General features: G+C 37.0%; 1 protein-coding gene across 4 annotated transcripts in view; it reads left to right on the forward strand.

Moving 5' to 3' along the window:
* Positions 1–14,398, forward strand: part of Ip6k (Inositol hexakisphosphate kinase) — a 154,590-nt gene that overhangs the window by 136,652 nt on the left and 3,540 nt on the right. For 2 of the 4 annotated variants that reach the window (XM_088229297.1, XM_088229289.1), the window contains 6 exons: positions 4,871–5,355; positions 5,466–5,592; positions 8,690–8,813; positions 9,704–9,780; positions 12,794–12,969; positions 14,107–14,324. In XM_088229297.1, coding sequence (XP_088085423.1) covers positions 4,948–5,355; positions 5,466–5,592; positions 8,690–8,813; positions 9,704–9,780; positions 12,794–12,969; positions 14,107–14,324 — 1,130 coding nt within the window. In that variant the 5' untranslated portion in view covers positions 4,871–4,947. Of the gene's footprint in view, positions 1–4,870; positions 5,356–5,465; positions 5,593–6,653; positions 6,875–7,018; positions 7,182–7,948; positions 8,034–8,689; positions 8,814–9,703; positions 9,781–12,793; positions 12,970–14,106; positions 14,325–14,398 lie in introns of those variants that run through there. The other 2 variants (XM_088229306.1, XM_088229315.1) reach the window with 2 other exon arrangements.

Raw genomic sequence — 14,398 nt, forward strand, 5'->3', positions numbered from 1 at the left:
CTAAAATTACAAATTTCTCCGGCAAAAAAGTTGATATAACGATAGAGACTAACGTCAGACTCTTGAGCTGTCAGTTTTCAGTGCGGATTGCAAATTTATCAAACGTTATTGCGGGAAAAAAACGTGAAACTGGGTTTTAATGTACTAACAAATTCTAAACTGGTCTAAAAAAATATAAGTAAATTTTAGTATTACTTGTAATTTGAAAAATTTGAGCTTTACGCACTTTAATAGCCATAATTTTTGTATTAAAAGCTGGAAACACAATGTGCTATACCATTTTAGAATCTCAATAAAATAGATAATTTATTTTTTAATTAAGCTCTCGGGTAGCCATACACTTTTTTTTAACCATGAGAGGTTAAACTTTTTTTTTAATATTACAAAACATGAAACTCTGAGCTAAATATTTTTATTACAAAAAAACTAAACTAGCGGTGTAAAAATAGTACTTTAAATTCAAAAGCACACCTATCCTAGACTACTATCCAAAAAACAAATTGAGAAAATTCCTTTATTTGCAATCTTGGCACCGAAAAGAGTGACGAAGGGTGTCATTTTCTTACAATTTCTAAAAATGACAATTAACTCGAAAACTGTGAGACCTTTACGAGGCATATATTTTTATTTTCTAGACCATCATGGTGTCCCCTATCTATAGGTATAAGGTTATCCATTCATTACGCCACACCCTGTATATACTTTTTTAGCGTTTCCCATTACATAAAGGAAAGTCTTTCAATGACGTCTTACGATGATGTTTTTTTTTATTCTCTTTTAATAAATATTCTTAAATTCCCAGATAAACCCGTAGAAATATTACAATGTTTTCAAATAAAATGCCTCACTAAAAAAGAATTGCGAAATAAATCGCTCCATTCGCGTTAATTAGTACTACCAGCATCTACTCGTATATTTCAAATGCCTCGGAAAATTAAAGACAGATGGCGAATGAAAATGATTTAAAAACGTGACTATCATCTACCATCCCACTTTCTTTTGTACTCGTCTCGTGCTATGAGCTATTGTGTGTCTCGGTCATTTCTTCGTGTATAAACTCTTTCTTTATTATTGCTCTAGTCTCTCTGCTCTCTGAAATTTCCGTGTCATCACAATACTCGCCTCTAATTATACTGTTGTGTTTAATATCCTCACCCTGATGAACCCGGGCCAGCGCAACGGCTCGCGGCCCCGAGTAGAACATTATAATTTTGGAAGGTTGCCTATTTTTCTAGGCGCGTGTATTTTTTTACGAAAACGAAGTGATCACCCTCAGAATGGTGGAAAAAAATAACATCGACGTTGCGAATTGACAATTAATTTTCAACAGGATTACAAACTGCGAAATTTAGTTGTCAATGTAGCTTTTAGGTATAACGATTAGAATTCATTATTTAGTGGGAAAATGATTGTATAAATTACATAAAGTAGAAAAGTAGGTTGCAGCGCGAGCGGCAATATTCCATGTATATGCAAATAGCAAATAACAGCCGTGCTGCTAACAATAGCAAAAAATGGTGAATGACCAAAAAAGAGAAGGAATAATAGTTATCATCATAATGTTTAGTAATAATATTTTACTGATTTATACAGCGCAATTTTTGTGAAAAATCGTCTCAAGGGCGCTTTATAATTCTATGCTTGAACTTTTACTATAACTAAGCTAACATTACATAAATATTATACTTTCTGATTTAAAAATAATTGAGAGTATGATGAACGAAAGCAGTGAGATTTCAGTTGAGATCTGAACTGACTGGGACGGTCGATGATTCGCAAGTGTGATCTTGAGGGAAACGGAGAGCAAAACAGTTGTCATCTTGGTAGCTGATGGTAAAATCTAAAGGTCGAAAAGTTAATTCGTCGCCGAACGGGTCAACTTTTTTTCTGTAAACTTTCTACCAACCAAAATTTTGCAATAATGCCGATTTGAATGCTATGCTATTTCGATTTGCATGCTAGTCAAATTATTATCCACAATATTTTGCCAGATGATCTGGGCCTCGATTTCAATGGGGAGATGGGAAGTTGACAGAGTTATCCTCAATTGTCTATAAAGTAAAATAGCATTTTCTGGGTATGCCTATATTTGTATGAAAATTTGAAATACTATATTCGTTGGTAACCTCTAATTGAACATACTTTAAAAATACGAATACTCCACTATTCATACATAATTTTAGATCATCAAACAAACATCAAACATCAACTTCACAAACTAATCTTCACAAACATCAACAGATGAAAGAATTGAAGGAATATAGATGTTCAAATATGGGCAGAATGGTGAATGTTACACAGTGTGTAAAGTGGCCACTTAAACCAGCCATTGACAGGTCATAAGCCCTGTAGATGCCTAGACTTCTATATTACCTTCTCTTAAATGTTCTCCACCTCTGTTGTAATATGTTAAAATAAATAAGATGTTAAAGCTAATATTCTGAAGTAGGTAGGTATCTAAGTATTTTACAAGCGGTGCGTAATAATAGGTTGTTCAAAAATTAATTTGGTATTTTTCAAGTTATTTCATATGTATTTGTTTAAATAAACAGAATCAATCCGAATACTGCCCATTATTTTTTATGGTCTTTTGCCATCTTTCCGGTATGACCCATCCTTATAGAACTTCTGTGGTTTGTGGGGAAAATCTGGGACAGGTGATTTTCACAGTCAATTCTTGAATTCAATTTCTTTCCCTGTAGACACTGTAGAGAGTTTTGAAGAGACTGGAACAAATGATAATCTGAAGGCGCAAGGTCAGGGCTATACGGTGGGTGGGTCAAAACTTCCCAGTCAAGCTTCTCCAGTTTTTGTCAGGTGACTAATGATGTGTGTGGTCTCGCGTTGTCCTGTTGAAAGAAGACGCCACGGGATTTCGTCAATTCTGGATGCTTTTTCTTAATTGCTTCGCTTAGTCTCGTCAGTTGTTCCGAATCAATCGTTTTGCTAGGCTGGAGCAGCTCATAGTGGATGATACCCTTGTGGTCCCACCACACGCACAGCATCACCCTTTTATTCTCCAATCCTAGCTTTGCGACTGTTTCTGGAGCTTCTGATCGGTTCTTCCACGACCACTTCCGCTGTACATTGTTATACGTGATCCATTTCTCATCTCCAGTGACCACTCGTTTTAACGGTTGCTTGTTTTTGAACTTTTTCAGCAGCTCTTTTTTTGCTCAAATTTTCTTAATATTTTTGCACTCAGTTCATGCGGCACCCACTTATTGAGCTTCTTGACCAATCCAGCGGAATGCAAACGGTTTGAAACAGTTACATGACCAATGCTCAACTTCTGAGCAATCTCACGAGTGGTTGCATGTGAATTTTCATAGACTTTTCCATTATTTCGTCGACTTTTTCCGTGATGGGCCGCCCAGAGCGAGGTGCATCTTTGACATTGAAATTTCCCGAACAAAACCGCTTGAACCATTGTTGTGCTACACGTGTTGTTAGAGTATCGTCACCATAAACTGCACATTTTTTTCACGGGCCTGCGGCGCACATTTGCCTTTCAGCTAGTAATACTTAAAAATACCACGAATTTCCTCGCTCGGCATATTCATTTTCAAAATGGAATAACTTTTACTCCATTGATCAAATCGAAGCTTTATTTCCATGAAAAATATTCTTTGAAATGTCACCTTTCCAACGCGAGCCTATTTGTCAAAATCGGTAGTGTTTCCAGAACAAATTGAGTTCAACCTCATCTTGCGACAAAATACGAAACTACTTTTTGAACAACCTAATATTTGTATCAAGACAAATTTTTTGGCAGTATGGAGGGGAGGTGTTACGAAAGAAGTGGGTAGTGCATAATTTATAATAATTGAATGAACTTGATGTGTTATCGTCTAGAAATCGTAACAAAATCACACATTTGATCAGCGTAGTGGCTAGATAATATCATTATTATTTGATATGTTTTTCCGACTTCGCGTAGTTCTCAGTGGCCTTATGCTATAAATAATTCGTTTTGTAAATTCATTCGTATCGTATGATAGGAAACGAGAGCGAAATATGATTTTGATTGCGTTAGAATGAGATGGATATATGACGAACGAAATAACTTACGAAACGATATTGTGACAGAATAAGCCTGAGATTAGGCTTATTCTGTTCTCTTCCTACCCATGAGTAAGATTCGTTATCGTTTCGTGACGTTTCCCAGTCGCGTGTGACGTCACGGCGCGGGTGACGCGTGACCCTCCCACAACCCACAGCTACGGCATGCGGCATCACCACCACACACACCTCCACATATTACTACCGCCCTACACAGCATACAACGTGCTAACAACAGCTACTTTTCATAAGCAATTTTTTCGTTTTGTTTTTATTCATTGTTTATAAGTTGATCATCAATTATAATAGGCATCCCAGTAATATTTCTTATGAATTAGGTAATAACGCTTGTGCTTGTCGGAATCTGCAGTTCGGGCCCAACATCTCTGTCTCGGTCTAGGAGTCCAGAGTCCATCTCCGCGTATATTTCTGTCCGCTTGAAAACATCCGCGTGAAATATTTATTTCATTCTCCATACCGTTACATTGATGAGTTGTGCCCGGATCGTAGTTTGCTATATATGTACACAATTTATTTATTATTTAATGAGTAACAAAACATCGTAAATTTGCTTTAAATACGAGTACAATATGGTTATATTTGTAGTATTATCAGTAGGGCGCATACCAGCCGCGTGCGTTAGTACCCTTTTGTTTCCTTTTTCCCAGTGATCCTCCACTGCCACAGTCAGCCACCGGACCGGTTTAGGAGTCGCGGTCTGCCCGCGAACTCTCCGTTCTCAGAACCATTTTCGCAATTATGGTAAGCGCTCGTGTTCGTGTGCTCTAACGTTCTTCTTCCTTTACAGGAGCGGAGGGACCCAGAGACAAAAGTGAAGTTCCCCACTCCGCACCGGGTGACTCGCTACACTGCCGCATCGAGGGGATGGTGTTCGCGCTAGGGGGCTGGGGCATGGGAGATTCTGACAGGCGAGTGAGCGACTATGCTCCCGCGGTGCGCGTCAATGGAAAGAGACAATACGGAGACGACTTCGTCACTGACCACGAATATGATTTCACTCAGGATGAACTACTCGACTGCGAGTTCCACGGAGGAAACGATAAATTCCAAGGAGTCGACAAGAGCGGATACGCCAGCGATCACGATGAGATGTTGCACGAAGGATTCGGTGAGGAGACGGAGGACGAGGTGGACGGGGGCTGCGGAGGAGCCCTGTCCGAGGAGGGCTACGGGAGTCACCGGGACTGCTTCCCCCCGTCCCCGCCCCCCGCGCTGCCGGCCCCACCGCTGCCGCAAGACCGCGAAGTGGACCTGCATCCGCTCAACAACCAGGTCAATATTCCACTTTACTGTTAGTTCGGCCTCCACTCTGTAATCCAGATTACATTTTCGTCTTCGCCATTTACAAACACAATAATCAGTATTGGTCTTCCGGTATACAGGTCGGGGGTCACACGCGATTGCTCGTTCTCAACGATAGCACCGTCATAAAGCCGCTCAACGTGCGTGAACTGCATTTCTACCAGCACATTCCGAGAGATATCGAGATGTTTGTCCCCAAATACAAAGGTAAGAACCGCTCGAGCGCCAGCCTTCCTCGGACGCCCGGGTCTGAGGGCCGAGTGACGAGTCCTTCGCTGCCCTCCGTGCTGGCGCGTGGCGTGCGGCGCGCGGCGTGCGGCGTGCGGTACCCGGTACCGCGGTGACCGTGTCTGCCCCTCTACCCTCGCCTCATTGTGCAGCTCGCTGTGCTCGAGCGCGGTAGCGGATCACTCGCCACTCGACAGCTCGGAACTACTTATACTCTACTCGCTAGTCATTAATTTACATTTCATTTCCGCTGTATAATTTCCATAACGCGTTATCATCGTGCCATTTTCACGGAATCTGAATGATCGAGTGTTACTTAGTCCTCATGCATGTTTGTACGGTATCTGTTAACCGTGTTGTTTCCTTGCCTCTGCGTGATATCTTAACAACCCGCTTGATTGTGCGTCTTTCTTTTTAGAATACTTTTTAATACCGCTCATGTATTGTTTTTCTTTTGTTATTATTTCCATATTGTCATAATTCGATTGGTCAATATGATGATGATAGCCTTTTTAGGAATTGAACGAAAGTGAGATTTCTTTCGGAGCCGCTGGCCGAATTCCGTTTTTTTCTTCTTGAGGGAAACCGTCTGCAGAATATTTAATTTGATATTGCTTAATACTGTCGGTATTGTGCCTCAAATTCTCCGACACGAGTCTTGTACCTATATATCGTCGGGTTTCTGGCACAAGTTGGTAACTACATTTTACTAGTTGTGAGATATTGCAAAGTTAAAATCTCATTCCAAATCAACAATTCAAATAAAACTGCGAGTTGAATATCATAAAATATATTTTTTTGTATTTACGAAATACGATTTTTTTTTATTTACGTCTTAAACAAAGATTACTCGATGTCATTTATGAAGACATCTCATTTTTCGAAAATTTGTAGCTACCTTCCAATTTGTGCCAGAAACCCGACGAATTATTCATCGAAGGGTATCAATGCGTGTCGCGATTAACGACTCGAGTAACGGCTGACCGACGCGCGACGCCGACGTACGAAGACGCCTTACGGAGCAGGCTGCGGATGTTCCTAATTACCGAAGGAAATTTCACTTTCGCGGATGAGCGAGGCGCCAGAGCTTACTCAATCTTACACAATCACATTTTATTCTCACTTTTACTTTTGAACCACTATGTATGTTTTTAGCTCATTCGCTAATACTCGAACTTTGATTCGCGATCGGCACCCTTTAAGGATTTACAGTTTTGTCGGCGGAATGATAGTATCGCATATCGGGATAGCCCGCTCGGTGGTAAGTGCTGATATTGTAATTTGGTGCCATGTGCTATGTCCGCGGGACGTACTGCCCCGGTCGGCTGGCCCGCCCGCGGCCGGCCGCCGGCTGCTCGCGGCCGGCCGCCTGCAGCCGGCTGCCCGCGGGCTCCAGTCGGCCCCGGCGGTTCCCGCGGCGGGCCGCGTCGTGGCCATGTAACTCCGTTCCCGCTAGTGCTTATTGAGTACTAGTTTCTACTATCTGTGGTCGTCTATCGTCTCTATCCCACCACTGTTACGCGAGGGTTACATGGAAGTCACGACGCGGTTTCGATTAGGCAATAGAAGTAAGTCATAAGGAGTTTGCTTAACAACCGTTGAATATTTTAAGGAAACGAAAGGAAATGTGTGCTTGATTTATCCTTCCCCTCCTTTTGTGTTGTATCAACATATTTCGAAGATGCAAAATTATCTTGGTCTAACATTGTATATACTTAATAAATGGATTATGCGAGGGTCCTATAATGGAAGAATTGCCCATTCTAGAAACCCCACTTTACACAGTTCTTGGCCGGTAAAAATTCTAAAAATAAAAGTCAGTTTTTGTAGTAAAAATCTTTTGTTCATCATCAAATTCAGAAATACCTATTACATTAAAAAAAAATGTTGCTTGATATCATCTTATAAATAGCTTTATAGCTAATAATTAAATTGATGATTATTAATTTTCGAAATTATTCGTTATTCACCTTTCCACTCCCTCTTTCCCCGTATTTTGTGTTAACTTTAATTCAAAATTTATTTTTTTATTGTTTTCATTATGACATAATATTTATTATAAATACATATTTCTATATTTTTCTCCCATTCTATTTTCGATATAAAAAAAACGATCTGTTTTTTTTCTTCTTAGTAAATCAGAATATAATTTTTAAACAAAAAGTTATAAAACTGTTTTGAAAAATATAGTTGAAAGCAAAAGATCTGTTTCCCCACCCCCTGTTCCCCCCCTACCTGCCACCCTAGTACCTACCCAGCTACCTGTTCCATATGAAAGGTGACGAGTGCGAGGAATGCTCGGTGCCTGATGCAACAGCTAGTTTCTTGTTGTCAGGCGGCGCAGCGGGCAGCGATGGGACAGCGAGCGCGGGGGCCCGCCCCACCCATGCACTTTCTGTGGCCCGCGATATCCCAACTTGGTAATTTTGTTTGGGTTTGTATTTCTAATATCGCTCTATTGTCGCATATTTACTTTGGAAATATCTTGTTCTCACCAAACGCGCCAGCACTCGGAATTTCAATTCAAACTGTGTATCTCAAAGTACTTATTTTCTATCTAATTTATATCAGTTATTTTATTATTATTCAGATTCAGGCTATGATAAATCCTTGTTATAGATTTCATTTTACATATAGTCGCTTCAATCCATATCTGACAGTTTGCTTTCTCGCTATCATCTTAATAGAAATCACCTCAAATTACTTTTGAAATATTTTTAAGCAATCAGTGTTTTAATTTCAACCTGTTAAATACATTATCTTAATTAATTTCTATGTTTCATTTACTTTTTTAAGAAATAATATAATTATTTGTATACTTTGCACGGTATCAATTATTAATATTTTCACAAGACTGTAATGGAAAATTTGCTATTAGCTCTATTTATAATATTTTGACAAATTTATGTTTGCTTTAATGTATTATTCTAATACTAGGGACTCATCTCTCGGTGTTAGTATTCTACATTATGTTAATCTCGTTGAACCCCGAGATGAATGAATTTGTACATGAAATAATGAAGATATATATATAGTCTGGAGATTCTCTCGCTGATGGGAGTGTGGTTTGTTTCAGGAGTGATGCAGGGGACTAACACGGGCAATACAAAGCTCGACAAGAGATATTCGCCCAGTTTTAGAGACGAGAATGGGCGGAAACAGTCGCTGGGATCGAAGCGCAAGCGAGACGATGTCCTCAAGTGAGTGCTCTACCAATACCGTCCTTATGTCTGTTGATTATGTGTCCCGGTTAAGTGTGATTTCTGTTGCAGTTCTGGGATAACCGTATATAAGACAGCGAAGCTAGAAACAGATTGAATGCCGATGGCGACCGCCTTATACAGAGCTATACCAGTAATTTCCCATACACGTTACACGCCTGGCCCAATCTCAGTATCAAATATTTCATTTTTATATTCATTTCCTAAACCATTATATATTCTTATATTGTTCTGTTTTATTCAATTATTTTTACCATGATTACACTTTTATTAAAACGAGCGGGGTAACTTTTATTTTTGCAGTTGTGTTTATAATGCTGCCTTTCATACCCGGCGTAGGTACTTGCATATTAAAATATGTAATAAATATACGTTCAATTTTTTCTTCAGTGTGGAAATATTATTTTTGTTAGAGTTCTTTTTTACCCGTGTTTTATTCAAGTATACAATTTTATGAAATATTATTTTATGCAATGTTTTAAATGAGGCAGTAAAAAATATTGGAAATGTTGGTCTATTTCTAGCCCCGAGTACAGTGAATAAAATTTTGATAAAAACTAGATTAAATAAAAATGTGATATGTTTCTACTGTTTTATTTTATACTGATGTATTGGTACAGAATTATAAAAAAAACATTCGGATATTATAGCGAACATAACAAGTTATTCAGCAGCTTGTATTACAAGATTGACGCACTAATTTAAAGTCGCTTAAATTAATTAAGAATACAAATTAAACTAGCTAGTGATAAACAGGTGTTGTAGTAACATTCAGTATAATATCCGTATGTGTGTATCTAAATAATGTTATATAAAATGCAATATGTACGACCGCCAACAAATTCTTCAATTAATTTATTTTCTTTCAGATTTAAAGTGCATCGTAATGGCAAAGCTTCAGAGGTTCTTAAAAGTATATCCCAAATCGACAATACAAATAAACAATGTAAGTATAAGAAGTGTTTGCATCACAAGCTTTATTTGTTTACAAATGAACATGTTCAAGAGTATAAATCATCAATTGACAGGTAAATACATTAAGTTCAGATTTATGGTGGAATGACTTCACATCACTTAGCTCTATTTTTTTCAACAATTTCTTGTAAAACTGTAGTGAGTGAAATTATACAAGCATAAACAGCTGTTTCGGATTGCACAGTGGACTTATAGTCTGTGTTTTTTAACGTGAGCTCCCATTTTAACAAAGAAAATGGCAGAAGTTCACATGATCCAATAGAGCGTAGTTTTTCAATTGAAACTATTAATATCTCTCGCGCTCCTTTTAAAAAACTTTCATATCGAATATTTTCTAATACATATTATATGTAAAAGAAGAAATAATATTAAATTAATTATTAATTTAAGTTAGTAGGTATACGTACAATGCGTAATGTTATAGACAATTTAATATACCAGACCAATACAGAGATTTGATAAATCCTTATGGGTGAGTTAATAATGAAGGGATATTATTGTGATTTAAACTTCGTGGTGTAGTTGTCAGCGTGCTTGCCTACCATGCAAGAGGTCTCAGGTTTGATTCCCGACATGTTTGAAATGAAACATTTATTAAAAATATGTTTTTACACTAGAATATTTCAAAGTCCCTGGACTGGCACATGAAGCGTAAGACTGACTATCTTACCTTCATGTAATAAAAATGATCGAGATGCGCTGCGATTGGTGTACCGATGTAGTGCCCTATACACTATTAGGTGCAGAAATGAAATGATTATTGTGTTTGGTCAGTGTCTGGGTGGATAAAAAATATAGTTTTTATGTAAAATAGAAGAAGCTACATTTAGCCAAGTGTTCGTTAATTTGTCCCTAAATAAGCAATATAAAATGGCAAGTCTGATACAACATCTTTCTACTGAGGACAAAATACTTATTTTTAATGAAAACTTTTACCGATAAAACCTATCAATATTATTCATCACTCTTTTTGACACCACTTTGTCTCATCAAATGACTGCATGCACGACTGCCATTAAAAACAGTAATTAGCATAAAATGCAAAAGTATAGTGATTACTTCAAGCGTCATAAAAATATTTTTATTTCCCTTTCTGCTTAGTTATCAAAATATAAAAATAAGATTTAAAAATTTAATATGCCGGTATATTTTTTCTTGATACGCCAAAGTTGCCGCGTTCTAGATTAAATCATATGAATAAAATAACTGGTGGTCATATGTTAACCATATTCTGTGAAGAGAAAAAAGTATTCTTTTCAAAAAGAAAGTCTTTAAATAATATTTAAATGTTCAAGATATAAAAATAAAGTGATTTTTTGTACGTAGAAATAAAAGTTGCTGTAATCGGCTAGTTCCTTTTTTACTAGGAATGGGCTGGACGCGCTTTATCGATACTTTTATTTATTTTTCGAGTGAAATACAATCGCTAGCGATGATGTTTTTTCTTTTTCCATAAATACTGTTAGTATAAAACATTAATATCGATAATAAAATATAATAAGAAGCTGTGCATAATCGCTTATATCGATCATTCGCCATTGGATAGAAGCCCCGGGTTGAATTTCTGGGATGGTCAACATGAAACAATTGTTAAGACCGATCGCCTTACTTTATAGTAAATGATTGCGATTCGCTGCATTTATTTTATCTTACAGCGCCTTACGTTCCATTAGGTGCGGATAAAGCTTTGAAGATAATTTTATATTTTTTTCAAATACGTTCAAAATCTACAATTTGTCACTAATTTTTAATTTCAAATGTATTTGTAGAAAAGATGCATGAATATACAAAAAAAATAACTAAGCAGTATGGCGTTTTATCCTCCCTGCCTACTTTTTTGTAGAAACATTATGATGACAATATCCTAAATTAGTTTTTTGAGTCTTATTTTGTAATAGTAGGTATTTGTAGTTATTATTAAATATTGATATTTTTTTAATAAACACAAATGTAGGTATGCAGTTATTTCAAAACAATGGGAAAGAAATAATGTTTATTGATTATTTGAAAATTTCACTTTTTATAATTTAATTTATTTCCAGTCATTAGAATAATTTTTATTTCGATATTACACACTTAGCTAAAACTGTAAAACTGACCCACGAGTTGCAGGTGTTAATTTTACAGACCGTCTAGACAAAGGTGGCCAATATCTAGCATGCTCTCAGCTCGTGGTGTGCACGTGGGCGGAGATCCAGTCTCATGGAACAGATAGTAGTGATTTTTTCATGCGAAAAATTGTTGAAAGATATAGAACTTAGTGACATAAACATACCATAAATCTGTTCTTAATGAGTTTTATCTGTCAACCGACGAAATATTAGTTTATTATATAATTAGAACTCTATTTGACTCATTGCTCGTGATTTAGCCAGTCTACCATGATTGCCAGGATGCCCTTTTTACTGGTTGTAAGTCAGCGGAATGCAGGGAACTAATGGCACACTCGCCCAAGCTCTATTTTAAGCTGAATCGACAGTAATCCTGAAGCAGCAGTCTAGCAGTCGAATCCAGGTGTAGTAGGTATCGGTGAGGGAAGAGCGGAGAGATGAATCAAACGAGTAGTAGAGATCAGAGATTATACACATAAAAATGGGATAGTCTTTTAGGAATTATTTTTCCAGCAACCACAAACTAACCTACCTAGAAATGCATGTAAACTCAACAGCCTTTAATCGACCCGATGGCCTGAAAAAAACCTGACGGTAATTCAAGGCCGGCTTCAAATGTCAAAATCAAGATCAATTCAAATGTTCACCAATGTCAACATTAAAATGATAAGAAAATTGCTTCAAATATGGAACCTCACTATAAAATTGTAATATTTATAAGCTTCAATTTTTACAATAAACGAGGAAGTAAAACGATATTTTGACATTGTACAAAAATCATAGATTGATTCTGTACTAAAAGTGATGTAATACCAAATGGGTTGATTTATTAAAGTAACATTGTATCTAACCCGAAGTGTGTACATATTACAGATTTCCTAATGCTGGAGAATATAACTTCGACCTACAGACGCCCTTGTATCCTGGACCTGAAAATGGGAACCCGTCAGCATGGGGATGATGCCTCTGCGGAGAAAAAGTCTAAGCAGATTGCCAAGTGTGCCGCCAGCACTTCTGCCTCTCTCGGAGTAAGGCTGTGTGGAATGCAGGTAATTTTTCCTTCCTATACTTTTAGAATCAATTTTTTTTCATGGCTCTTATTTATTTATTTTTGGGACAGTAACAAATTAGCAAGTGAAGAAACACGAACCTATTGAATTGGTTTATTATCAAGATTTTGATACAGTATTTTCTACTGAATAGAATGGAATATTATAAGCTATCAAAATGTAGCTCTTCGTCTTAAAATAATAGGAAAAAATATGTGGCCATGGCTGGCAAAACAAAAACAGTCAATAATACCTTTATTACTGCACTAAGCTCATTTTTGGAGTTTTTTTTTAATTAAGAGAAGACCATTGACATGTCTGTTATTTATATGCCAATGGTGTAGACTTTTTAAATTTAGAGTAGAATTATTTTGTTGATTTTTTTTGTATTTAAAAATGTATTTTAAATTGATTAAAAATATATTTTATTAAATATATGAAGACAGTGTCCCACAAATAATGTTTTTATTCTTCTTTTTGCTCTCCTGCGAAATTCATTATTTGTGAATAAGCTCGTTTTTGCTATTTACCTTTCAAGTGATCATTTATAAGAACGTAGAAAACAAAGACAATCTCAAAGAATCACAAGCCATAGGATTTCATAAGTCGATATACGACCAGACCTACTTACAACCTGTTTATCAAAACCAACTGTGGTCGTATGTTGATTACAAATTTCAATTTTACCTGTCTGTCGAAAAGAAATTATATTTTAGCTATATAAATCTTTGAAGTATGTTCTTTATTTTTATACATTAAACGCCCAAAGAGCTTTTACTATAAAAAGTGCAACAATAAAAAATATAACCATGTTATTTAAGCGTGCGATTCAATAACACATAGCATAACATGTACATATACCGTCTGTGCTCTCTTATTTGAAATATCTTAGAAATTTTTCATTTATATCTAATGTTGAATTATTTTAATGTGATTAAAAAAAAAACAGCATTTTTAAATTGACAAAACGTATGATTACCTTGCTTTTTATCAGACTACAGCTTAATGTGTTAAAGAATAAATAGTGTAGATTTTTTTAAAAGTTCATTAGAGTTAGATACACACACATATCAGCAACAAGCTGCTTGTGTGCCAAATTATAATAATTATGAAATTCTATGCTCTTTGTGCTTACAGGTATACGAGGGTGGTGTGACAGATAAGGAGCGCGTGATCCGACGAGACAAGTACTGGGGGCGCAGCCTCAGCGAGGGGGGTTTGCGTGACGCCCTGAGGACCTTCTTTTGCGGGGGGGTCGGCCCCCTGCGCTACCAGGTGGTCCGCGCTGCCCTACAACGCCTGTGCCTGTTACGTCGGGCTGTGGCCAACCAGTCTTCCTATAGATTTTACTCGTGGTAATATATCATTTGGTTACCATGTTTGATTAATTGGCTCGATGTCATGGGTCTGATTCTCCACAACTTCGCAA

This window comes from Micrasema longulum, unplaced genomic scaffold (genome assembly GCF_059751315.1).
Source record: "Micrasema longulum isolate JH-2025_06_02 unplaced genomic scaffold, ASM5975131v1 h1tg000049l, whole genome shotgun sequence".
Taxonomy (NCBI): domain Eukaryota; kingdom Metazoa; phylum Arthropoda; class Insecta; order Trichoptera; family Brachycentridae; genus Micrasema; species Micrasema longulum.